The following is a 26103-nucleotide window of genomic DNA, read 5'->3' on the forward strand; positions in this document are numbered from 1 at the left end:
GAGGTGGGCAAGTGTCTCTGTTGTCAGAAGGGGGGTCAACGAGCATTGAACACCCTGGTCCCTGGAATCAGACTCTCCAGGTGTAAGTAGAAAAGTTCTGCAGGTTGAGCTGCTGGGCAGTTGGAAAAAGACAGACAAAGGAGGGACGAGGACAGTATGCCAGGCCGCGTCACCCAGCAGAGACAGCCAGTGAGGCTGCTGAGTTGTCAGGGCCCTCATTTCTCCTGCAGACTCGAAGGGAGCCTTCGAAGGGTGCAAACCAGAATGTCTGCTTACTGACTTAGGGAGGAAGAACCACTAGATGCACTGGGTCCTCAGGGCTGCGGGAGGTCACCCCTTGTCTGTGCGGGGAGACTCCCCCCACCCCCACCCCCCGCCCAGTTCTGGTCAGCACGGAGGCCAGGGGCCCACGCCCACCCTGGGTCTCTGTGCCCCCGGCCCCCAGCAGGACCTGAGCTGGGCTCTGTGTTTGGCTCCACACCCTGTGTGGGCCTCACGAGAAGACTGACCCCTGAGTGGGGTTCACTTCACCCTGGGTGGGGGGGGTGAAACAGCCTCACAGAAGCTGGAAGCTAGTCCTCTAGGGCCAGTGGCCAGGAGGAGAGTGACTGGATGAAAGGAAGAGAAGATTGGTTAGTATGTGGAGTCATTTTCAAAAGGGCAAAGGCATTTTCTTGGTACTTTGCTGTATGTTATATTTGTCTTATTTTGGCGACTAGAAGAAGATACTAAGGATCTTAGTAGTTTTCCAAGCCTGCTTTGCGGAAAGCCCCCCGGGCTGCATGTGGGGCCCCGGGTGAGCGCACTCGGTTCCTGCTCTCTCGGCCACAGCGCGCTTATTAGCAGGGCTGTTGCTCATGACAGGGCTGGGTTGGGAGTTGGCAGATGGTCCGATTTTTCTGACTTTTGTAATGACTAGCTATAATTGTGCAGTTACCTAAAATCTGTGAGTCTTCAAAGTAATGAGCCCGAAGGGGACCGGAAGACTCACGTTTGGGTCTGGCTGTGTTTGCTCGCTGGGGGGTGTTGGGCAGATCTTCATGCCCTGGTCCACCTTGCAGGATGGTCTGGGGTCTTAACGCTCGTCTGCTCAGGGCGCCATCACGAGGCCCACGGGCTGGGAGCCTTCAGCAACGGGTGCTTGTTTCTCACTGTCCCGGAGGCTGGACGCCCCGATGGCCGTGGGGTCAGCGTTGGGTTCTCCTGAGGCCTCTGTCCCCGGCTCCTCGCTGTGTGCTCACGTGGCCATTTCTGTGCAGCTGCAGAGACGGCCCGCTCGCCACCATCTCGTCTTGTAGGACGTCAGAGCAGGGACTCCAGCCTTGGGACCTCATTTAACTGGGATCACCCCCTGAGATGGTATTCTTGCCCCTGTTCTAATGTTGTATGTGTGGGGGGGTTCCTTCTACACCAAGAATTAGGAGACACCAGCAGGGTGTCTGACCCTGTCTACCTGGACACAGCATCAGATCCCTCAGGGTCAAGGTTCAGTCCTGTGGAAACCCCCCCTCCTGCCAGCTCCCACCCCCACCTCGGATGCTGCCATGCTTGTGGCTGACGGGCTACAGACTGGGGGTCCCGGGAGCAGCTCCAGCCTAGGGTTCCAGTGGCAAGAGTCCAGGTCATCATCTGTACGTGGGGCCGACCGGCTGTAAATCAGAGGTTCCTGTGACCCCTCCTTGGGTTCTTTGAATTTGCTGGCGTGACTCACATTCCTTACTAGATGGCCCATCTATTATAACAGGATGTAACTCAGGAATGGCCAGATGGGAGCTGTGCACAGGGCGAGGGCTGTAGGAAGGGTCAGGGAGCTTCCGAGCCCTCTCAGAGCCTGCCCTTCTCCCCAGATCTCGAGTTCGCCGACCCTGTCCTCTTGGGGTTTTATGGAGGCTTCACGACACAAGCATCCTTGGTGAACTCACTGGCCATTGGTGATTGGTTCAACGTCCAGCCCCTCTCCCCTCCCCGGATGTTGGGGGGGGTGAGACTGAAAATTCCAATCACACGGTTGGTTCCCCAGGTAACCTGCCCCCCCATCCTTAGGTGCTTTCCAAAACTTACCTTTAGGAGCTGTGTGCCAGAAAGGGAGACGAAGACCAAATGTCACAGGCCCCGTCTCCAAATACAGTGATATTGGGGGTTAGGGTTTCAGCATCGGGGTCTGGGCACAGTTTCGGCCACACGAGCTTTGCAGATGGCACAGGACCAAACCGAGCTTCTGTGGTCTCCTGCCAGGCTGGGCCCTGCCTGCGGCTCCCAGCACAGGGACGCGATCACGTGTGGACTTTGTTGACGAGGATGGCAGGCAGAATTCTACGTACACGTCTATAAACCAGCACAAGCTCCGGTCATCCCTGTGATAATATCACTTATGTGCTTTCCTGTGTGGGAAGGAACGGGTTGAGGTTTAGCCCGTGTCCGGGGAGCCCGTGTGCTGTGGGAGAAGGCCTGGTGACATGGGGCTGGAGACACCTGTCCTCTGCTCCCCCCCCCCCCCCCATCTCAGGTGGGATCTCAGGGCTGCTTCTACTCTGGGGATTAGTTTTAACCTATTGTATTGTTGTCTATTTTTAAGGGGTATTTTTTCTTACTACAAAAGCAATGAAAATTTCTCCTTTTTCATCAGCGTCAGGGTCCGAGTGTTGCTTTAGCGTTCTGCACTGGACAGGGGCTGAAAGCCACGAACACAGTGACTGCAGCGGGCAGAGGACGAGACACCCAAAGAACGTGCCGGAAGAGCCACCAGGGGGTTCCGGAGTTTCCTCTGGGAGGGTGGATTTGATGTGCTTTGTGGGAGAATTAAGGGGAGCTGGATCGCTGTGTCTGTGTGGGTCCTTGCACAGAGTTCAGGGTCAGTGCAGCGTTGGAAGAGGCCATGGAGAATCTGGTCTCCTCGGGGCACCCGCGTGTCTTACTCCCATCCAGACCCTGCTCACTGCCTCATTTTTATTGCTCTTTCAGTCTTAGTCAATCAATATGTACTTCTGCTTAAAGAAACTCAAATAGGACAAAATAAACACATGTCCCTGCTACCCAGCGAGAAGTGACCACTATTACATTTTTACATTTTTTATTAAAATAATTTGTACCTAGAGCTAAATTATAAAAATAAAAGCCTCCTTATCCAGAGTCTGCTTTTTCCAATATTTTCACTCAGATTCTCATTTCTCATCCCCTCTCTGTCGCTGTTGTACGCACGCGCACACACAGACACACACACAGACACACACAGACACTCACGCGTCATGTTTTCTTGACCGTTAGAGAGTACGTAGCACATGTCGCCAGCCCCACGCTCTTCCATGTTCTCCTGCAGAGCACTGCACTATCGTCAATGCCCACAACACCCGCATCTCAGTTCTGTCCCTGGACCCCAAGGGTCCCCTTCCAGTTAGGGATCCAGTGTGGGCTCAGGGTCTGCAGCATTTCTCCCATCCTTGTCTGGTCCTTGGTGACATTCGTCCTTGGGGATCTCACGTAACTTTCCACGTTGAATTTGTCCCCATCGTCAGACCAGGGCCAGGTGACGGCTGTGCCCTCTCTCAGGGTAGGGCAGCTGGGGCACACAGTGGCCATCTGTGTCACCGCCCCTGATCGGAGCCCCCAAGGGCCTATGTTATAATCGCTAGGGCTCTCCTCCCTGGCACCTAAGAAGCAGTCCGCGAGGAGCCGTGTTGAAACTGGGCAAATACCTTGCCCCCTATCCACACAGTCTCCTCAGAGCTGGCATTTGGTGGTGTTTCTGGCCTGAACCAATCTTCACTGAGGTTGAGATGGTTGCAGAACGACGCCATCCCACCGCAGCGCTCCTACACATCCGGTGGTTGTAAGCAAGAGCCCTCTGCCCCCGCCCCCAGTTCGCTTATTCATTACCTGTATGGACTCATTCAGTCCTGCCCTTCAGTGGTTTTTCATTAATTGCTGTATTTATCACACCTGGGCTCAGATGGCCCCGGACTTGCCAGTTCCAAGGCAGGCCCTAGCATTTTTCAGGCACTTCCTTATTTTCTGAAATAAGATGCTCGGACTCCTCTTGTTCTCTCCCTGCCCCGGCCCTGGCCTCTGCCATTTCTCCAAGGAGACCTGGTGTCTTTCAGTGTGGAGTGGTGGCACAGGGCGCTCGGTGTGCTCGTCGCCACTACGTAGTATCTTCGGTTTTTGGCCCATGCAGTGGATGGAGCTGGGAAAGGATGCGTGAGAATCAAATGCGCATATGCAGGAGCACACGAGCGTGTGTGTAAAAATCGTGTGTTCACGCTACACCTCCAGATCCAGCATATCTATGGGAGTTCTTTCTCTAACCTCCTTCTTGCCATATTTGTTCGTTGTTTTTTAAAAGATTTTATTTATTTGAGAGAGAGAGAGCATGAGCAGGGGGAGAGGCAGACGGCAGAAGGAGAAGCAGACTCCCCACTGAGCAGGGAGCCCGTTGTGGGACTCGATCCCAGGACCCCGAGATCATGACCTGAGCCAAAGGCAGACGCTTCACTGACTGAGCCCCCAGGCGCCCCCACCTTCTTTCCATATTTGTATGTCCCTTCTTCAACAGTGGAACTCTGGATCCTGACAAAATCAACACATTTACTCATTCCTATAATAAACCTCAAATAATTAATTCTTTTTTTTTTTTTAAAGATTTTTTTAATTTATTCGACAGAGATAGAAACAGCCAGCGAGAGAGGGAACACAAGCAGGGGGAGTGGGAGAGGAAGAAGCAGGCTCATAGCGGAGGAGCCTGATGTGGGGCTCGATCCCGTAACGCCGGGATCACGCCCTGAGCCGAAGGCAGACGCTTAACCGCTGTGCCACCCAGGCGCCCCTCAAATAGTTAATTCTTAAATGGACTACATTTCCCAAATCTGAAAAGAATTCTGGGTCACCCCTCCCTGCCCACACTATTCACTTTTGATGAGCACCCTTCTAGGTCTCCTTGTACACCTATAGATAAATATATAAATACACACGATTTCATTAACACATCATCATCTTTATATATTCCCACCGTAAATATTCACGTATTTCCTCCCACTAGTGTACATGTCATTAACATCATTCCATAGCATCATCCACCATCTCTTTGTCCGCAAAATGAGATCTATACAACATTTCCTAATGACTACAGAATAAGACTGTACCGTACGTCTCTGTGATTGAACTTTGATTTTAAAAGGCATCCAGTTTTTCGCTATTATATGTAAAGCTGGCATCAACATCTTTGTAACTAAATCTTAATTATTTCCTTAGGGTAGAAGTGGAATTACTGGTCAAAGGGTATGTATATTTTTATGTCTTTTTGAATGGCGGTTTGTGCTCTGGCGTGCAGTGGTGGAGGACGCTGGTTTTTCTGGACTGGCGCTTGTCCATGGTGGCTGCACATGGGAATCATCGAGGGCACTCTTAAGAGCAGTGATACCCAGGCCCAACCCCCAGGTCGGATTTTGGTGGTCTGGGGCGTGGCCAGGAGTTGTAGATTTTAAAGGCTCCCCAAGAGATTCTGATATGCAGCCAACGCGATAGGTAGATTCAAAGTGTGGTATCGCTTCGTTACTTTAATTAGAATTTTCTCTTGCGATTGTTTCAGACGTTCAGATTTGGGAGACGTGGCCCCAGAAATAAAAGCATCTGAGAGACGAACAGCGGTGGCCATTGCAGGTAAATGTGGGGCTTGCAACCACGCACCCAAGCTCATGTGGCGGGTTCTGGCTTCCAGAACACCCGGGACAGGGGAGTGCAGGCCTCAAACATACAGAGGCTTAAAGCCGTTGTTTCTACTTTTATGAAAAGATTCCATCGCAGGGTGTTTTAAACTTCCTTCATCTATTCCGAAGAGGATTCAGTTTCACATTGGTGATTATCCCACAGTTTACCAGGAACATATCGTCCCAATCCGAGGATGTCATAACTGCCACCCCTAGTCCAGCTTAGGGTGACTGTCTAGTTTCTGACCTGGGTGCTCCTGAGTGTTTGGTTGGGACAATAGCTCTAAACTGGAGCTGTCCTGGGCAGACTGGGGTTTGTGGTCTCCCTGGCCGTGGTTCGCGTGGGCTCAGTCTCTCTCTGTGGATCTGGGGGCTGGGTCTGTGGCTGCCCCTCATGACTTCAGCTTTAAGGTGTGGTGGCCACACTCCAGGCATCTTTTCTCTTAGAAGCTCATTTTGGATCTCTCATTAATTGGGCACGTCTCAAAATAAATATGTCCTATTGGATTTGATAGTGTTCTGCAAAGATAACCCGTAAAAATAGGCAAAGTAGCTTGGATTCACCAAATTTTGTTTTATTCATTTAAACGAATATTTACTGAACACTTAACATGCAGGCATCATAGTAGGCACTGTGAATATAGTAAACAGTAGTGAGCGAAATGGCCCCGATCCCTTGTCCTCGTGGAACTTACATTCTAGAACATAGGCACCGGGGGGGAAGTCATGGCCAGGTCAAGCCTCACAGCAAAATTGGGATCCAGCAGTAGTTGGCCAAAGCCCTTCAGTTTCTCAGGATCCAGAATGGTACTGTTCGGTACAGGAGCTGCTAGGCGCACAATGCAAATTTAAACGCTATTAAAAATCACATTGCTGAGTCACTCTAGCCGTATTTCAGGTGCTGAGGAGCCACATGCAAATAGAGAACATTTCCTTCCACAGGCAGCTCTGTTGGAACGAGAGTGTTGCTCTAGAGAGACTGGGGAGACAGTTGGGGTGGGCTCAGGGGAGGGAATGACCTCCCTGGCTGCCTGCTGTGAGCCAGGGGATTGGTTATCAGTGGTCCTTTGTTCCATCTGGGGAAACTGAGGCTCAGAGACACTCCGGTACTTCCCCAGAGTTCCATCTTTATTATCTCTCCAGTGAAGAAGCCTCCCATAATTATTTTTAAAAATTTTCTTCTTGAGGTATGTGACTTCCTCTTCAGTGTGTTTCATTAATAAGACTTAAAGCAAACTCTTCAACATACAGGATAAAAAGAAAAAAGGTGTATTGAGGCTCGATATACATGTGAAAAAGTGCCCATTTTACGAGTATGTAGCTTGATACATTTTCACAAGCAGGAATGGACCTATTTTGAGCAGCATCCAGATGAAGAAGACGAACACGTCATCCCCCCGTAGACCCCTCCCCACCTGCCTCTGCCCGGGATAACCGTGCCCCCGCCTTCTAAAAGCATAGAATAGATGTGCTATATGCAATCCTCCTACGGAGTTTATTTACCTTATCTCAGGTCTGAGGACGCTAATTACTTCATAGCTCATTCTTTAAAAGAAATTTTAGAAAACCATTTAAGAGGATTCTTGGAAGATGGCAGAGCGGGAAGCACCAGGAATCTGCCTTCCAACCCGGACCGTTGCACTGGCCATATCTTTCCATGCACTGTCCTGTACCTCTGGAGTCAGTTGGAGGTTTGCAACTTCCAGGGGAAGACTTGGAGAATAAATTTCCAGCTAATTTGGTCAATTGCATCTTTGAGCACAGTAGCAGCTCCCTGTCTCCTAACCCCAGACAAGCAGCAGACAGCCATGCACACAGCTGGTGGGAACCAGCCAGAGTGGGCAGAAAGAACCTGTCCGAGTACTGGGGTCTCTGCTCTGCCGAGACTGAAGCCACAGACTTCTGATCACAGAGGTGCAGACAGAGACGGGTGGCTGCTGCTGTTGTCACCCTTTCCTCATTGTTTCTAGCCCCTTCCCCTCCATCTGAAGTGACTTGCAGGGGATTTCAAGTCCAGCATCCTTCCTCCCATTAACTTTTTGCTCTTTCCCCTTTTGGGAGGCAGACATTAAAGACTAGGACATTCAAAAACAACTGCACATGTGGGAAAATTAGAAAGTGGTTGTGCGTTCCCAAAGGAAATCTCAGAAAAAAACCTCAGAGGACCTAAATTGTACACCTCAGTTTGATCCTGGGTGCAGAGATAGCCTGCAACAGTCCAACAAACAAAAACAATAACAAAAAGCAGCAAACCCTGGGAAAAGTGGGAGGAATCTGATTTCCAGAGTTACCACATTATTAGATTCAAATGTCCAGTGTGCAGCAAAGAAAATCACAGGGTATACACAGGAATAGGGAAGTATGACCCGTTCGAGGAAAAAAAATTATTGAACAAAAGCTGTCTCTGAAAAGACAAAGTAGCAGATGTATTAGATGAAGACTTTAAGACAATGGTCCGAAAGATGCTCAAAGAGCTAAAGGAAGATGTGGAGAAAGTCAAGAACGTGATGTGCGGACAAAACAGTAATATCAGCGAAGAGCTAGGAAGCCTAAGAGACCAAAGGAAAAGCACAGTAACCAGAATGAAAACTTCACTCATGGGGTTCAAAGGCAGACTGGGGAGGTGGAAGATAGAATCAGTGAACTTAAAGACAGGACAATGGACTGTATGGAGGCTGAGGACCAGAAAGAGGAAAGATTGAAGAAAAGCGAACAGAGCCTAGGACGCCTGTGGGATGCCATCAGTAGGTCTTCGTTGTGGGGGTCCCAGAAAGAGGAGAGAGAAAGGGGCAAGAGAAGATTTGAAAAAATAGTGGCTGAGAACTTCTTAAAGAGACATGAATTATAAAGTCCAAGAAGCACAACAGACTCCAAGTAAGATGAATTTGAAGAGACCCATGGAGACATGTTGGAATTAAACTTCCAAAAGACTGAGTCTTGAAAGCAGCCGCAGAGAAGCAGATCATCCATACGCAGGGTCCTCTGAGATCATCTCTCGATTTCTCATCAGAAACTTCAGAGGCCAGAAGACAGTGGCCAGATATATTTAAAGTGCTAAAAGAAAGAAGAAATTGTGAGCTAAGAATCCTATATCCAGCAAATCTGTCCTTCCAAAGTGAGGGAGAAACAAACATTCCCTGGGAACAAAAGCTGAGGGAGTTGTTGATCACAGCACCCTGCAGGAGATGCTCCAGGGAGTCCTGCGGGTGGAAAGAAGGGGCCCTAGACAGGGACTTGAAGCCGTATCGAGAAGTAAAGATCTCAGTAAAGGTAATACCTGGGCAGTTATAATAGCTAATTTAACAATTTTAACAATGGTTCATAACTGTGCTTTCTGATTTCTTTGTGATTTAAGAGACTAATACATTTATTTTTTGGGGGGGGGTTTGTTTTTTTATTATAATAATTTTTTAAATTATATTATGTTAGTCACCATACAGTACATCCCTGGTTTTTGATGTAAAGTTCGATGATTCATTAGTTGCGTATAACACCCAGTGCACCATGCAATACGTGCCCTCCTTACTACCCATCACCAGCCTATCCCATTCCCCCATCCCCCTCCCCTTTGAAGCCCTCAGTTTGTTTCTCAGAGTCCATAGTCTCTCATGCTTCATTTCCCCTTCTGATTACCCCCCCTTTCTTTATCCCTTTCTTCTCCTACCGATCTTCCTAGTTCTTATGTTCCATAGATGAGAGAAACCGTATAATTGTCTTTCTCTGCTTGACTTATTTCACTTAGCATTATCTCCTCCAGTGCTGTCCATGTTGCAGCAAATGTTGAGAAATCATTCTTTTTGATAGCTGAGTAATATTCCATTATATATATGGACCACAACTTCTTAATCCAGTCATCTGTTGAAGGGCATCTTGGCTCCTTCCACGATTTAGCTATTGTGGACAATGCTGCTATGAACATTGGGGTGCATATGGCCCTTCTCTTCACTATGTCTGTATCTTTGGGGTAAATACCCCGTAGTGCAATGGCTGGGTCATAGGGTAGCTCAATTTTTAACTTTTTAAGGGACCTCCACACTGTCTTCCAGAGTGCCTGTACCAGCTTGCATTCCCACCAACAATCTAGGAGGGATCCCCTTTCTCCACATCCTCTCCAACAATTGTTGTTTCTTGCCTTGTCAATTTTTGCCATTCTAACTGGCGTAAGGTGGTATCTTAGGGTGGAAGAGACTAATACATTTAAAGAAAAAACAAAAAATGTAAATCTAGTATCACTGTAAGTTTGGTTTGTAACTTCAAATCTTGTTTTCTGTAACTTCTGAGACTAATGCATTTGAAAGAATTATTAGTTTATGTGCTGGGGCACTCAGCGTATGAAGATGTGATATCAACACCCAAAGAGGTGGGGATAGAATTTTGTATGTAAATAGGGCATACAGAAAACAAATAGCACAATGACAGAAGTGTGTGCCTCCTTATCAGTGATTACTTTAAATGTAAAGGGATTAAAGTCTCCAGTGAAAAGACAGAGATTGGCAGAATGGATAAAAACAGGACCTAAGTATATGTTGTCTACAGGAGACTCACTTGAGATCCAAAGATACGAACAAGCTGAGAATGTAAGGATGGAGAAAGATCCTCTACGCAGACAGTAACCAGTGGATAGTAGGAGTGACTGTACTAATATCCGACAGAATAGGGTCCACATAAAAAAGGGTATGAGAGACAGACAAGGACATTATATATTAGTAGAGGTCTCAGTACAGTGAGAAGATACAATTAAACACTCACACATCCGATGACAGACCATCAAAATATTTGAAACCAAAACTGATAGAATTGAAGGGAGAAATAGACAACTGTACCCCACTCCCAATGATGGATAGAACAACCAGACAGAAGACAAGAAAGGAAGTAGAGGATTTAAACAACACAGTGAACCGTCCTCTTCTAACAGAGACGCACAACACTTCACCCAGGCACACACTTTCTTCTCAAGTGTACACAGGACATTTTCCAGCATAGATATATGCACGTCCACAAATGAAGTCTACATGGATTTTACAAGATCAATATCGTACAAAGTGTCTGAACACAATGGGATATAATTATAAATCAGTAAAAGAAAACTGAAAATTTTTTAAAATTGTGGACACTAGGGGCGCCTGGGTGGCTCAGTCATTAAGCGTCTGCCTTCATCTCAGGGCGTGATCCCAGCGTTCTGGGATTGAGCCCCACATCAGGCTCCTCCGCTCGGAGCCTGCTTCTTCCTCTCCCACTCCCCCTGCTTGTGTTCCCTCTCTCACTGGCTCTCTCTCTCTCTCTGTCAAATAAATAAAATCTTTAAAAAAAATTTTGGACACTGAACACACACTACTAACTAGTATATCAAAGAAGAAATCTCAAGGAAGTTAGAAAATACTTAGAGACAAATGAAAACAACAACACAATTTTAACAACGAAAGGAATTAGAAGAAGAACAAATGAAACCCACAGGTAGCAAACAGAAGGAAATGATAAAGATGGGAGCAGAAATCAATGAGACAGAGTAGAAAAGCGGTACAGAACATCAGTGCAACGAGAAGTGGGTTCTTGGACAAGATCAACACCACTGACAAACTTTTAGCTACATTGAGAAAAAAGGAGAGAAGACTCAAATCACTGAAATCAGACATGGGCATGGGACATTACTGTTGATTCTGCAGAAATAAAAGGGATTATAACAGAGTACTGTGATGCCAAAAAATTGCTTAGCCTGGATGAAAAGGACAAATTCCTAGGAACACAAAGCCTACCAAGACTGAATCACAAAGAAACGAGCAATCTGAATAAACCTGTAACTAGTAAGGAGACTGAATTTGTAATAAAGTCTCCCGACAAGGAAGAACCCTGGTCCTGAAGGCTTCACTGGTGAATTCAACAAATATTTCAAGAACTACTTTTCAAATTTTTTCAAACAATTGAAGGGAGGGATAACTTCCTAACTCATTCTTGAGGCCAGCACAACCCTGATAACCAGTCAGACAAAGAAAAGGAAGCTATAGACCAGTATCCTTTAGGATCCTTGATGCAAAAATCTTCAGTGGTGTCAACAAAATGAAGGGGAAAATGATGCTTCAACTGATGCAGAAAAAGCATTTGATGAAATTCCCTACCATTTTTTGATAAAAATGCTCTACAAAGTAGTAGATGGAAACCAGCTCCACATGATAAAAGCCATACACGGACAATCCACAGTCAATGTCGTACTCAGTGGTGTGAGACTGAGCTTCTCCTCTAAGATAAGAAGCAAGAGGGGGAGGCCCACGTCCCCGCTCCCTTCCAGCCTCGTACTAGAAGTCCCAGGCAGAGCAGCTGGGGGAGAGGAAGACATAAAAGGCATCTAAACTGGAAAGGAAGACGTAAAATGATCTCTGTTTGCAGTTGATGTCATCTTATGTGTAGAAAATCCTAAAGATTTCACAAAAAACTGTTAGAACTAAAATAAATTCAGCCAAGCAGGAGGATGCAAAGCTAACACACAAAAATCAGTTACATTTCTGTTCACAAGTAGTGAGCACACTGAAGGGGAAATCACAAAAGTTGTTCCATGTGCAGGAGCATCAAAAAGAATAAAGTACTTAGGAATTAGGAATTAATCAAGGAGGTGAAAGAATTGTACAAGAAAACTATAAAACATTGCTGCAGAAAATAAAGAAGACATAAATAAATGGAAACACATCCCATGTTCATGGATGGGAAGACTTAGTATCGTTAAAATGTCAATATCACCCAAAGGGATGTGCAGATTGGTGACAGTCCCTATCAAAAAGCCAGTGACATTTTGCAGAAAAGGAAAAACCCATCTTTCATATGGAATCTTAAGGGCCAGTGAATAGCCAAGACAGTCTTGAAAAAGAAGAACAGAACTGGAGGACTCACTGTTCCTGATGTCAAAACCTACTACAGAGCTACAACAGTCAAAACAGTGTGGTACTGGCATCAAGACACACGTCTAGACCAGTGAAATAGCCCAGAAATAAACCCTCATGTATGGTCAAGTGGTTTTTGACAAGGGTGCCAAGAACATTTACTGGATATAGGACAGTCTTTTCAACACATAGTGTTGGGAAAGCTGAACGTTCACATGCGAAACAGTGAAGTCAGACCCTTACCCAACGCTGTAATCAAAAGTTAACTCAAAATGGATCAGTGTAATCCTAAATGTAAAACTTAAAACAGTAGAACACTTGGAAGAAAACATCGAACCAAAGCTTCACACATTTGGATGTGGCAGCGATTTCCTAGAGGAGACACGGTGGACAAAGTGGACAAGAACAAAACGAGACAAATGGGACCATGTGAAAAGTTAAACATTTTGTGCCTCAGAGGACACTCTCCACGGGGCATAAGGGCACCCACACAATGGGAGACAGTACTTGCAAACCATGTGTCTGGCGAGGGATTAATATCCAGAATATCTGGAGAGCTCCAAAAACTCCACAACCAAACCAACAGAATTTACAAGTGGGCAAAGGTCTTGAATGGACATTTCTCCAAAGCAAGTGTATGAATGGGTGGTGAGCACTTGCAAAGGTGGTCACTAGAGACGTGCAAATACAAACCACAGGCCCACCACCACTCACCCCCACCGCACGGCCACTGTCACAGAGAGAGAGACCGAGAGCAGGTGCTGGCAAGGACGCTTCTGCCGTGTCCCCGCCTGAAAGTCTTCCCGACCGGTGCTGACCTGGGCTCCCAGCCGTCTCCGCCTGTGGACCACCAGGCTCTCCTGCCCCTGGGTGGTTCCCGCAGTTCGAGAGGCTGACCCTCTGGCCACGTTGTGCCTCCTTGCCATCATCTGTAATCTGTCCAGTCCAATCAGAGCTGTGTCCCATCCCTAATAAAGCGAGGGTGGGTCTGAGGTTTACTCCTTGATCCCTGCTCACAGCTGCTTCTCAAACTCACCTCCACCCGTTACGGGCTTTTTTCTGTGTCTTGTCCCCTCCTTTAACTGCTGTATTTTCTCAGAGGGCATTTTGAATTCCTTGGAAAAATCCTTCTGATGTCTTTTCTCCACTTTGGATAAAATAATCTTTTGATTGCTCAACGTTGCGGTTTGATGTGTGTGAATCATCTGTCTTTCATACTCTCATGATTTCCTGTTTCTCTTCCCTGCTCTTCATGTCTGTCTCCAGAGACAGCATCAGAGAAGACTGTTTGAAACGTCACATTTATCTACCTGACTTTATGGAAAGCATGAGAGGAGTTAATCTGAAAATATCAGAATCTTTTTCCGATTCATAAGCTTTAAAAAATGTAATTTTAATTTTGGATTGGATTAGCGATCGGATAGTTTTACTTGGATCTGAAGTCAGAACAATAAAAAAGTACACAACAGAGCACCTGGGTGGCTCAGTCAGTTGAGCATCCAACTCTTGGTTTCAGCTCAGGTCATGATCTCAGGGTGCTGGGATCGAGCCCCGCATCAGGCTCCACGCTCAGCACGGAGCCTTGCTTGTCCCTCTCCCTCTGCCCCTCCCCATGCTCTCTCTCTCTCTCTGTCCCTCAAATAAATAAACAAGTCATCTTTAAAAAAAAAATAAGAATGATGTTTGTCGGAGGTAATCTTGAAATGGAGCCAAGGAATTTACAATGACTTATGTTTTAAATAGTTTCTAAAATCAAAGATTAATCTATATAAGTTTCATGAGCTTATATTTTATTCTCAGAAACTTCAGTAAATTCTTACAGGAATATACTCTAGAGCAAATTACTATCTTGTATGCGGCTGTCACTACTCTGTGTCATGTTTGGGGCTGGACAACAGAAATTTACGTGGGAAGAACTGAAGCCAATCCTAGCACCAAAAGTAAACACGAGACTTTGGGTAGAAAGGTCCTAACTTGCTGATGAAAGTCATCATGTGTGTGCTTTCTTCCAGATTTGGAATGGAGAGACATGGACGCAGATGACTGTGAGTTTTGTCGTGGAGGTGGAGACGGCAGGGTTGGGACCAGCCAGGGGTTGGGCGCCTACAGTGGGGCGTGGCTGGGATGTTATATTGTGAGCAGGTAGAAGTTACTGTCTTAGCGAGAAGAAGGAGGTTCCGAGTTTAGCCTAATTAACTTGCGTCTATCTAAGGCGCTGATTTGATTGACACGTCATTTTCCTTTGCTTTTTTTAGATGGTACAAATGAGGCTCAGGACAGTGACTTCCCAGCAGGTACGCATTTTCTCCGCTCCCTATCCCGTCGCAGGAGGACCCGAGTGTGTGAGAGGTCCCTCTTGCCCCTGGCCCTGCGCACCCCCACTGACCCCCCCCTCCGGGAGGAGATGGAGACTAGCATCTGCGCAGGGGCAAGCGCAGGACTCTTATTTGCGACCCGTTCCCAAAGTGGTTCTGAAAGCTCAGGTGGGATTGGGAAGCCCTCCGCTGTTCCCCCTGTCGCTCCCGCCACGGGCCACACACCAGGCGGGAGTGCAGGTGAGGTTTCTTGGTCGGGCTCCTCCCCAGCGCCTCTCACTGTCTGCTGTTTAAAGGACAAAACCAGTTGTTCACGTCTAGGTAAGAGAATCCACGTCCCTGTTCATTCAGGCAACACCCGGAAACCCGAGGAGCCGGCCCTGCGTGCCCCCCTGTAGCTCTTTTGTTTCTGCAGCAAGTTCCGAAGCCCCACCCTGTGCCCTGCGTGTCCGCTGCCTGCAGGGCCCTCGGGGGAGGAGACGCCTGTGCCCCAGGGCCGAGCCCTGCTGGGGGGGCCCTCCTCTGACTGCTCTCTGGTTTATGTGAACGCGTATGCAGCTTCATGATGGAGAATATCCTGGAACTCAGTGGGATTTGCATTTTAAAATTTTGTTCATGTAGCTCACACTGAAAGCATGCTAATTGTATGCAGTATGACAGTTGGTGAGACGCCACGGCCGAAAACAGGGTTAGCGGGCGAAACCTAGCGCTCGTAAAAATTCATATTGCGTTGGGCGATGCTGGAAGGTCTGAACAAGTACAGACCTCTGATCATCTTTACCAAGTATGTCGCCACGGTGACACTGAAAACCACGTGATTGGCTTCAGATTTGCAAAATGGTTGTGTGACTGTATTCAGTAGTAACGTCCTGTTCCTTTTAAAAATTCTCCCAACTTGTTGAAAAGAACGTTACCTAGAAAATCCGACTGACCTCGGTGATTGTGTCCCCTGTGGGACATACCTGGTGATGGCATGAGGGCACCTGCTGCTGGGCCCAGGATGTGGGGACAGGCCACGGACGGGGTCACGTGGAGGGGTGGGCATCCCCAGTGCGGGTGCACGGCTGTGGACTCTACAGGGTTACAGTGGGCCCAGCATAGCTGTGTCTCGCGGATTTCAAGAGAAACTGACGTGTAGACCTTTTCACGGCATCTCGCAATCCTTAAACGTGGCCCCTGGGTGTCCTCTTCTCTCTCCGTTCTAACGTCTCACGTGTCTGCTGCGTTGGCCCCTGTTGGTTGCAGGCAGGCGGGGGGCACACCCCGCTTTCTGAAGGAGGCCGTCTCCCTCCCCACCTCTAACTGGGGCCCCTGACAGGCAGGGTGAGCACTGACGTCTTCTTTTCTCCCCGCAGTGGAGAGGAGCAGGCTGCAGGAAATGCTGTCGCTTTTGGGGCTGGAGACCTACCAGGCCCAGAAGCTCAGCCTCCAGGACTCCCTGCAGATCAGCAGCGACAGCATGAAGAACTGGGCCCCTCAGGCTCCCAAGGACTTGCCGTGGAATTTCCTCAGGAAGCTGCAGGCCCTCAACGCCGAAGCCAGGAACACCACCATGGTGCTGGACGTGCCCCCGGACGCCAGGCCCGCGGAGAAGGAGAGCCAGATGGAAGAGGAGATCATCTACTGGGACGCGGCCGACGACGTCTCTGCGGACATCTATTCCTTCTCTGAGCTGCCGACGCCCGACACACCCGTGAACCCCTTGGACCTTCTCTGTGCCCTTCTGCTGTCCTCGGACAGTTTCCTACAACAAGAAATCGTGCACAAAATGTCCCTCTGCCAGTTTGCACTCCCCCTCGTCCTGCCCGACTCCGAGAACCACTACCACACGTTTCTGCTGTGGGCCCTGAGGGGCGTCGTGCGGACGTGGTGGGCGCAGCCCCCACGGGGGGTGGGCAGCCTCCGAGAAGACAGCGCGGTCCTGTCGCGGGCGCCCGCCTTCGCCTTCGTGCGCATGGAGGTCAGCAGCAACTCCAAGTCCCAGCTCCTCAACGCCGTGCTCAGCCCAGGCCACAGGCCGCGGGACTGCTTCTGGCACCGGGATCTGAATGTGGGCACCAACCCTCGGGAGATCGCAGACGGGCTGGTGGAAGTGTCCTGGTTTCTTCCCAGTGGCAGGGAGGACCTGGACATTTTCCCGGAGCCCGTGGCCTTTCTGAACCTACGGGGCGACATCGGGTCTCACTGGCTGCAGTTCAAGCTGCTGACTGAAGTGTCGTCAGCCGTGTTCATCCTGACGGACAACATCAGCAAGAAGGAGTACAAGCTGCTGTACTCCATGAAGGGGTCGGCCACGAAGTACTACTTCATCCTGAGCCCCTACCGCGGGAAGCGGAACGCCAACCTGCGGTTCCTGAACAGGCTCATCCCGGTGCTGAAGATGGACCACTCGCACGTCCTGGTCAAGGTCAGCAGCACGGACAGCGCGGGCTTCGTGCGCAGGGTCCGCTCCATCGTGGCTCACGTGGCCCGCTCCCCCTGCAGGAGGCTGTCCGTGGAGGAGATGGCCCACGCGGCACGCAAGCTGGGGCTGCGGGTGGACGAGGACTGCGAGGAGTGTCAGCGGGCGAAGGAGCGCATGGAGCGCATCACCAGGAAAATCAAAGACTCGGACGCCTACCGCCGGGACGAGCTGAGGCTGCAGGGGGACCCGTGGAGGAAGGCGGCCCAGGTGGAGAAGGAGCTGTGCCAGGCCCAGTGGGCCGGGGACCCTCCGGACAAGGGCCGGGCCGAGCTGAGGCACCGGCTGCTGGAACTGCGGGCGCAGCAGAACGGCCACGAGCCCGCCGGGGGGGTGCAGGAGTTCATCACGGCCATCAGCGGCCCCTCGCTGGGCGAGAAGCAGTACTTCCTGAGGTGGATGGAGTGGGGGCTGGCCCGCGTGGCCTCGCCACGGCCGAGGCAGCCTCCGGAGACCATTCTCACGTTGAGACCGAAACACTGTGGGGTCGTGGACTTGAGCGAGCTGCTCTGGCCTGAGCCCCTGGGGGTGGAGCACTTCCTGCGGGAGATGGGACAGTTTTACGAGGCAGAGAGCTGCCTGGTGGAGGCAGGGAAGCTGCCGGCCAGCCAGAGGCGCTTTGCCCACTTCCCAGGCTTGGCCCTGGAGCTGCTGCTGAAGGGGCTCCCCTTGGAGCTGGTCGATGGGAGCACCCTGAGCACCCCCCTGCGCTGGGTCACAGGGCTCCTCAAGGAGCTGCACGCGCGCCTGGAGCGGAGGTCGAGACTGGTGGTCCTGTCCGCGCTGGGCGTGCCGGGAACGGGCAAGTCCACACTCCTCAACACCATGTTTGGGCTGCGCTTTGCCACCGGGCGGGGCTGTGGGCCTCGAGGGGCCTTCATGCAGCTGGTCACCGTGGCCGAGAGCTTCAGCCAGGACCTGGGCTGCGACCACATCCTGGTGATAGATTCTGGGGGCCTGATAGGCGGGGCCCTGGCCACGGCTGGGGAGAGGTTCGAGCTGGAGGCCTCTCTGGCCACGTTGCTCGTGGGGCTGAGCAACGTCACCGTGGTCAGCTTAGCCGAGACCAGGGACATACCCCCGGCCATTCTGCACGCGTTTCTGAGGTTGGAAAAAACAGGGCACATGCCCAACTATCAGTTTGTGTACCAGAACCTTCACGACACGTGTGCCCCCGGCCCCAGGCCAAGAGAGAGGAGGCAGCTCCTGGACCCGCCCGGTGACGCGAGCAGAGCTGGGGCGCAAATGGAGAAACAGGGCGGCGGCGGCATCCGGACGCTGGCGGACCTGGCCTTCTGTGACCCCGAGAAGCAGCATGTTTGGCACATCCCTGGCCTGTGGCACGGGGTGCCTCCCATGGCCGCGGTGAGCTTGGGGTACAGCGAGGCCATTTTCGAGTTAAAGAGATGCTTGCTGGAAAACATCAGGAACGGCCTGTCCAACCAGAACAAAAGCATCCAGCAGCTCATTGAGCTGGTCCGACGGCTCTGAGTGTCCGGCGGGTGGTCTGTTCCAGAGGCGGTGTCCTCACGGGGCCGGGCCCGGCGCCTGAGCGGGGGCTGGCGGCCGACCTGCGTGAGAAGGGAGAAAAGCGAAAGCCAGGGGGTCTGGGGTTCCCTACACAGTGTGGAGAAAGGAGGTGACCTCGAAGACCGGTGGGAGGTGCTCTCAGGAGCAGAGCGGCCCTGGGGTGGGGCGCGGGGACTCAGCGATTCGCTCTGTGTCCGGGCTCCCTCTCTGGGCCCCTGGAGCGCAGCCGTTCGCTGCCCGGTGGAAGCAGGGGCAGATCTTTGGCGATTCCATCCTGCCGGTTCGATGCCCTGTGAAGCTCCCTCGCTGCCCTGTCCCCCCACAGCCAGCTGTTTACACCCCTGCCACACTCAGCCCAGTGAGTCCCTCCTGCCCTGCTCCCGCGTCTGCCCTGCCCCACCCCAGACTGTGAGCTCCTTGAGGGGAGGGCTGTGTGTGACCTGACTCTGTCCCCCGGGGCCTGGCACGGGGCCTGGCACACTGTAGGCACTTAATAAATGTTTGTTAAAAGAACGGAATGATTGCATGTGCAGATGGTGGTGACGGACAGGTTCCTCTCTGCCTTGACTCTCCTGTTTCCTCAGAGGGGATCACGGTGTCCGAGGAGGGGTGTGGGACAGAAGGTCGGGAATGGGGGATGCCCGAGAGAAGTGTCTCACGGATGCCGCGCTGTCCCCAGTCTTTAAGCAGAGCTCTGCCCTGCATGCTGTTCCTGGGAGTGGGATCCGCGTCTTCACAGTAATGCAGGGCATGGCGGTGGCCATCCCCTCTTGCAGACAATAAGGGAGGCCTAGAGCAGTGAAGCCCTCACGCACACAGCTGTGTGGGTCGGGGGGCTGATGGACAGGCTGTGGCCCTCAGCCCTGCCTCTGTCTGGCCCACGGCTCATCCCCAGGCCCCCACAGCTGCCACGCCAACCCCAGCCGGCCCCCAGCGTGCCCTTCATCTTGCTTCATGCCTGTGGGGCCAGGCTCCCTCCGTGACGGCATCCGTGGCCACTGGCCACGTGTGAGCTCCCCCACTCTGGATGCTGTGACTGAATCCTGACCTGCGCTGGCCCTTACCAGGGCCGGGGGCACCCCATGATCCCTGGAACCCAACCCCAGCTCTGTGAGCTCTGGGAACCTGCTGTTTAGGCCTTGCGGGCTCCTTCCCTCTGTCTGTCGTGACTTTGAGGAGACCGCCCCCCTCCCCCCGCTGTGGTGACTAGAAACCCCCTCAGTGTTCCTTGTCCCCCTTTTGCTGGACTCAGCAAGGCAGCCGTCTGGATGGGAACCCTTTCTTGAACTGCAAGCCCCTGGGCCCCTTTCCTGGAGCCCCAGGTCGCCACAGCTGCTGCTCCCCTGATATTCATTCAGTGTTGCTCCCGAGTCCTGGGAGCCTGGCCCTGGACGCCCAAGCTGGGGGCTGAAACAGTACTGGAACTCGGAAAACCTGACCTCTTGCTGATACATTTAGGAAAACCTTTTCCCTTCTGAGATGCAGAAAGAATCTCTAACCCTTGGCACTAGAAACTCATCTCTTCGGTATCATTAAGATGCTGGTTCACCTGGAAATACCAAAGCAAGCCTGCCTGCCTGTCTGCCTGCCTGCCTACCTGCCTGCCTTCCTTCCTCCCTCCCTCCCTCCCTCCCTCCCTCCCTTCCTGCAGAGCTGTGGGGCTACCCAGTTGCTTCTCTTGCACTGTAGCAATATCACCGGGATAATCATGGGTCCAGAGTTCAGGGAAAGCTCCCTTAGAATTGTGAATATCAGTTCCCTTACAAACTGGATTCGAGCTCTTCTTGAATCTGAACCAGGGAAGTTATCCCCAGTGGCTCTGTCCATCGCCCAAAGATAAGGTTTAATCATTGAATTCGAGAAAATTACGTGTGTGTTTTGTTTTATTCTTCCTGGGGAAAGAGTTTGACAGACTTTTAAAAGGATGCAGGACCCAAAATAAATTAACTGCTTAGTAATCAGGAAAATCACTGTTTGTGAAATTGCATCCAATATTTGCCTAAAGCGCAACTTTTGAAAACAGACCAGTCTAAAGACTGGGTGTAACAGAATCTGAGCACGAGGGTGCCCTGGGCAGGACCCCGTGGTGGTGGGGGACTCGCCGTCCAACAGAGCCCCGAGCTGTCTGGGCAGTGTGAGAGGACCACCGCCACGCAGGTGCAGGGACCGGAAAGGTTGCGCTGGAGCCTTGGAAAGCGTCAGTCATGGCGTTCCCCTCACCCTGTTTTAGGTGATGTTCAGTCCCATGAGAGGTTCTCCTTCAGACCCTGAAGTCAGTGCTGCTCCTGTGATTCCAATTTCCAGAAACCTGGGTCTTGCCCAGGGCCAGACCCCGGGGCTCCAAACACTAAGCATGAGTTTGCTCTGCCTGGTCCTGGGCTGGCCACAGCTTGAGGGCCCTGCCTTGGGCCTGAAGACATCAGGGGCCCAGGAGCCCTAGGGCTCCTGGGCACTCATGTCCATGGGGCCAAGCTTAGTGAGGCGGAGAGCCACCCAGAGACTGAAGGTGGACACGGGGGACCCTGGTACTTTGGTGAGCGTGAACCCTGTCAGTGATGGAGTAAATGTGCCTGCGAGTCTGAGACCAGGCACGAGAGCGTCTGCCCCTGGCCCAGGACACCCGGCTCCGGCATTGCTTCCTGCTAATGATGTCGCCCTGGAGCAAAGTCACTGACTTCCCTGTGCCTTGCCCCGCCCCCGTGCACACCTGCTCGGTGGTGGTGGGCCCACCAGCCCGGTTTGTGGGAGCGGTCTGTGCGCACACGCAAGGCGCTGTGTCTGCATCTGTCTGCACACCCACGAGGCTCGAGCGAAGGGAAGGGCCTGCCTGCTGTATCAGTCTCAAACATTTCAACATGCCAAACAGCAGCCTTCTCGTAATCAGTGGTATCTTAAAATTAATTGGCAGCCCTTTCTCTTAACGGTACCCAAAGCCATGTCTTCTAATCAACGTTACCTTAGATTTATTGAAACACAGGGAGGCCGGTGTTGAGATTCTGTACCAGTGTCAGCCTGATAGGGCTGCTCTCTCCCTAGCTCCTCAGATGTAACTCGCCCAATTAAAAAAAAAAAAAAAAAAACTATATATTTTTTCCGAGTCAGTAATAAAAAAAATGATTTTGGCTATAAACCTATCCTGAGTTCCTAAGACTTCAACCACATTACATCAGAGTGTGGCTTTACAGGCACGGATGAGTCAGGACCACAGAAGTGAGCCAGCTGATGTTGACCCTGGTTTTGGCAACCTTCCTTCCGCCCCTCACCCCACAGCACCCACCCTATGGAGGTGGCCTCACTCACGCTGTTGTCCGCCTGGGGCTCCGACCCATCCCTTGTCGTGGCCAACTGTGGCAGTCACCTCTCTCAGGAGGGCCTCTGGTGGCAGCCCCACCTCTAGCCCACCCTGGGAAGGGACTCCCGTCCTTGTCTGTGTCCTACTGCCTTTCACTTGTCTGCTTCTCTGCCCTCCCCTTCTGGGCTTCCTGGGGAAGGCAGAGCCTCGTGCCCATTTTTGTGGCCACATCTCAAACGGGGTGTGAGAACCAGGGAGGAAAGCTCCAGGCGCCTGCACACAAGAGGCCCAGTCTGCTGTCCATCCTTTCCATGCCCTGGATAGCTCCACTATGGGGGACAGGGCCTCTTTCCTCAGTGGCCCTACACAGAAGCATCATTAACCCACTGAACTTCCCCCTTCTTGCCTCAGCACAGGGTGGGGGACATGCCCCTCTGGCTACCTGTGCAAAAACAAGAGGACAATTCAAGACTCTGTTTTTAACTGGACTTCATTGGTGGTTTGGCTTAGTTCCCGGAATAGAGCTGAGAGCCTCTGGGATTCTTCTTTGGTGAATGGTTGGTCATTAGGAGAAAATGAATTACCAGGAGTACGAAGAAGTACCGGATTTAGCAGAGGTTTACAAAATGCAAAACATCGGCAGTTCTGAGTTAGGATAAGTCCACATGAATAGGGCTGTCTTGGCCAATCCTGCATCCAACAGGAAGGCAGACGTCTCCGCTAAGGCATCCCTCCCCGAGGCTAGATTCTGGTGACTTCCAAGGTAATAAAACCACATTCCAGGCTGGACTGCTTTCTGCAAGTTCAGCTGGGCCCATGGTCTGCGTCTCACCCAGTGTCGCCCCCCAGCCTGGCTAGCACTCCATTCTCTGAGATAGGGGTACCCTTGAGCTGGGCCATAAACTTGGAGTTTAGGACGCTAGTTCTAACCCTGGCTGCACGTCGGGATCCTCTACGCAGCACTGAAAAAGCATGGGTGTTGTCCCCTGCGTTCTGTCAGTCCCGTACTTGTGGTGGGGGCCCGGGGGACTCAAAATGACCAGAAGCCAGCCCTGTGAAAGCATAAAGGTGACTCTAGCTCTTCCTGGTTATCATGGAGAGCGAAGAGGCTCACGTCAGTGAAAAAACAGGTGTGCACCCTCATCTTCCCGGGGTTCTGGTGTGGGAACCTAGGTGGGCCCTTCATGGGGGTCTCTTGTTCCTAAATGTGGTTGCTCCATTGCCAGGAAGCCCCCGCCCCCCACAGCCAGTCCTGAGCTTTCTGCACCCACCTCCAGAAAACCAGGCCATTCCCCCATCCCACATGGTTCTGAATGCTCACCCCATGACGCAGGGGAACCCCGGATAAGGCACACGCTTTGGGACAAGGAGGCTTGCTACCACTGGCTAGTGCTGTGACCCCAGGTGACTCTCTGAGCCTCCATTTTCTGTTCAGCAAAACGACTGCCTCTTTTACATGGTTGACAGGAGAAGCAAAGTACATTAAAACACTAACAGGGGCACCTGGGGGGCTCAGTCAGTGAAGCGTCTGCTTCTGGCTCAGGTCACGATCTCAGGGTCCTGGGATCGAGTCCCGCATCGGGCTCCCTGCTCAGCGGGGAGCCTGCTTCTCCCTCTCCCTGCCGCTCCCCTTGCTTGTGCTCTCTCTCTCTCTAAAATAAAATAAAAACACAAATGGAAATGACAGAAAAAGAAAACATCCCCTTAAACTGTTTCCACGGGCGATTTAAAACAATGTAACGATCCATACTACTGTTTAAGAAAAATTTTTTTTCAGTGGCAACACACTTACCTGCCCCACCCCCAGCAAGGCCCCACTGGAACCCTTTTTGCAACAAGGCTTGGCAGAAAGATAATGAAATGGTAAGTTAGCAGGATGTTAGCAACTTAAAAGACCTAGGGCTGTCTGCATTTCCTAGGAGACACCTCAGGCCTAAGGGAGAGCCACCCGAATGAAGACAAACAAATCTGATGGTGTAACTGCCTGATGCCTTGGGGGTAGAACGAGCCACTGCAGCCTCTGCTCACCTCCGCTGCCTCCCGCCGCTCCAACAGATGTCAGGAGTCACCTTTGCTGCGACACCAGCCTCTTCCTTCCTCTGGTGGGGGTGGTGGTCCTGTGGGTTCTCATGAATCCCCAATAGGCAGTTCATCTCCCCGAGAGGAGGTGCATGGCAGGCATGACAGGCAGGGTTTTTTTTTTTTTTTTTTGACTCTACATCCAACGTGGGACTCAAACTCACGACCCCGAGATCAAGAGTGGCATGCTCCACCGACTGAGCCAGCCAGGGGCCCCTGGCTTTATTCTTTTTAAAAAACACTTTTATTAGCTGCTCACTCTGCTATGCATTTCACAACGTAATTTCCACAACAACTGTCATTGTTCCCATTTTACAGATGAGAGAAACTGAAGCCCAGGAAGGTCAAGTCACTTGCCAGGAAGCTCTAATTCATATTCCAGATCCCGTATTCCTCACCACTTTGGGCAGATTTAGAAAACTTACCAAATTATGAAATTATCAAACTTTAGGACAACTTTAAAAAGAAAAAAAATACTAAAAATACTATCAGTTTAAAAGGGTCCTTTGGGAAAAGCTGAGAGTTCTTATATTTGGCAAGTATTGTGATCTCATTCTCCTTCTGCCCCCTTATCCAAAACACAGAACAGCTGGAGTTTAAACATTTGGAAGTATAAATTTTCTTAGTGTTAGGAATATGCCCCACGGCATGAAAGACGCTGTCACTTTACTAAGGTTTTTTTGAGGACCTAGCTTCCAGTGGTCGGAGGAATCTTGACCATGGAAAATACAGTGGCCTGAAGCCAGGATACATGTCTTGGTCCTTCTCTGCCCCTCCCCTCTGTGACCTTGGCAACTCACCATCCCCCACCATTACCCCTCCACACAGATGATAAGCCAGTGCTCCCTACCACGGGCAAGCACAGACTTTGCAAGCAGCATTAGGGTAAATGATGTGCGTCAAAACCAGCCCAATGTTGGCAATTCCGTGTCATTCAGCCAAACATGACCAATAACAGCTATTTATCCTAACAGCTCTACAGGCTAGTACTGCTAATAAAACCCTTCTTATAGATTATGGAGCTGAGGCTCAACTGTGCAAAGACTGTCACTCCTGGGTCCGACTCCAGAGTCCATGCTTTCTCCATTTTTGTGATGAGTTGTGAAGTAAGTAATACCAATAAGAAATAATAGTAAGTAATACCCAGTGTTGGTATTTTTCCCTTGGACAATAATTACTGGATACCAATTACAGCGACAATGCTCTGGTTTGAGTATGAGTTTCCTTACCATCCAACCCCTTCTCTCTTATTTAACGTTTTCCTTCCCCAACGACCAGACACAGGGTGTGATCCCATGTGAAACTGTACATATTTCTCTGCATAAGTCATCCTCGAAGAACTGGGTGAAATTTTAACCAAAACGAATTTCTTCTTTGTGGATAAAAGCCAGGTTTGTTTGATTTCTTTCCTTTTTAAAGACGTATTTGGAAGCAGAACTCAGCAACCTGATTTCCAGAAGGTGGGGACGCGATGCACTCGCAGCCGAGCCCCAGGGCCCCGGGCTTGGCGCAGCGGGCCCAGCAGACACCACGTTGGCCTGGAGGCCCTGTCTCTGCCGCTGCGAGCTCCCGCGGGGCGAGACCTCACCTTTGCACCATCTGCGTTCCGGACCTGAACCACCACACACACCCCGACCGCGGCAGGCGGAGAGGTGCACGGATAGTCGTCGCTCGGCTGCTGGGCGGCGGGAAGAACCGGCTCCCTGCACGGGCCGAGACTCCGCCCACTGCGCCCCCGCCCCGACAGACAGGCCCCGCCCCGACCGAGACTCCGCCCACCACGGGCCCGCCCCGACCGAGACTCCGCCCGCTCGCGACCCTACCCCGACAGAGAGGCTCCGCCCCGGCCTTGCAGGCT

The 26103-nt window shown here is 51.2% G+C and overlaps 1 protein-coding gene across 3 annotated transcripts in view; it reads left to right on the forward strand.

Annotated features, from left to right (window-relative positions):
* URGCP (upregulator of cell proliferation) overlaps positions 1-19384 on the forward strand; it is a 54325-nt gene extending 34941 nt beyond the window's left edge. For 2 of the 3 annotated variants that reach the window (XM_057304425.1, XM_026502322.4), the window contains exons 2-6: positions 5245-5271; positions 5582-5652; positions 14581-14613; positions 14824-14862; positions 16239-19384. In XM_057304425.1, coding sequence (XP_057160408.1) covers positions 14598-14613; positions 14824-14862; positions 16239-18835 — 2652 coding nt within the window. In that variant the 5' untranslated portion in view covers positions 5245-5271; positions 5582-5652; positions 14581-14597 and the 3' untranslated portion in view covers positions 18836-19384. The remainder of the gene's footprint in view (positions 1-5244; positions 5272-5581; positions 5653-14580; positions 14614-14823; positions 14863-16238) is intronic. The other variant, XM_026502331.4, reaches the window with a different exon arrangement.
* The last annotated feature ends 6719 nt before the right edge of the window (positions 19385-26103 follow it).

The sequence above is a fragment of the Ursus arctos genome, unplaced genomic scaffold (genome assembly GCF_023065955.2).
Source record: "Ursus arctos isolate Adak ecotype North America unplaced genomic scaffold, UrsArc2.0 scaffold_3, whole genome shotgun sequence".
Classification (NCBI taxonomy): domain Eukaryota; kingdom Metazoa; phylum Chordata; class Mammalia; order Carnivora; family Ursidae; genus Ursus; species Ursus arctos.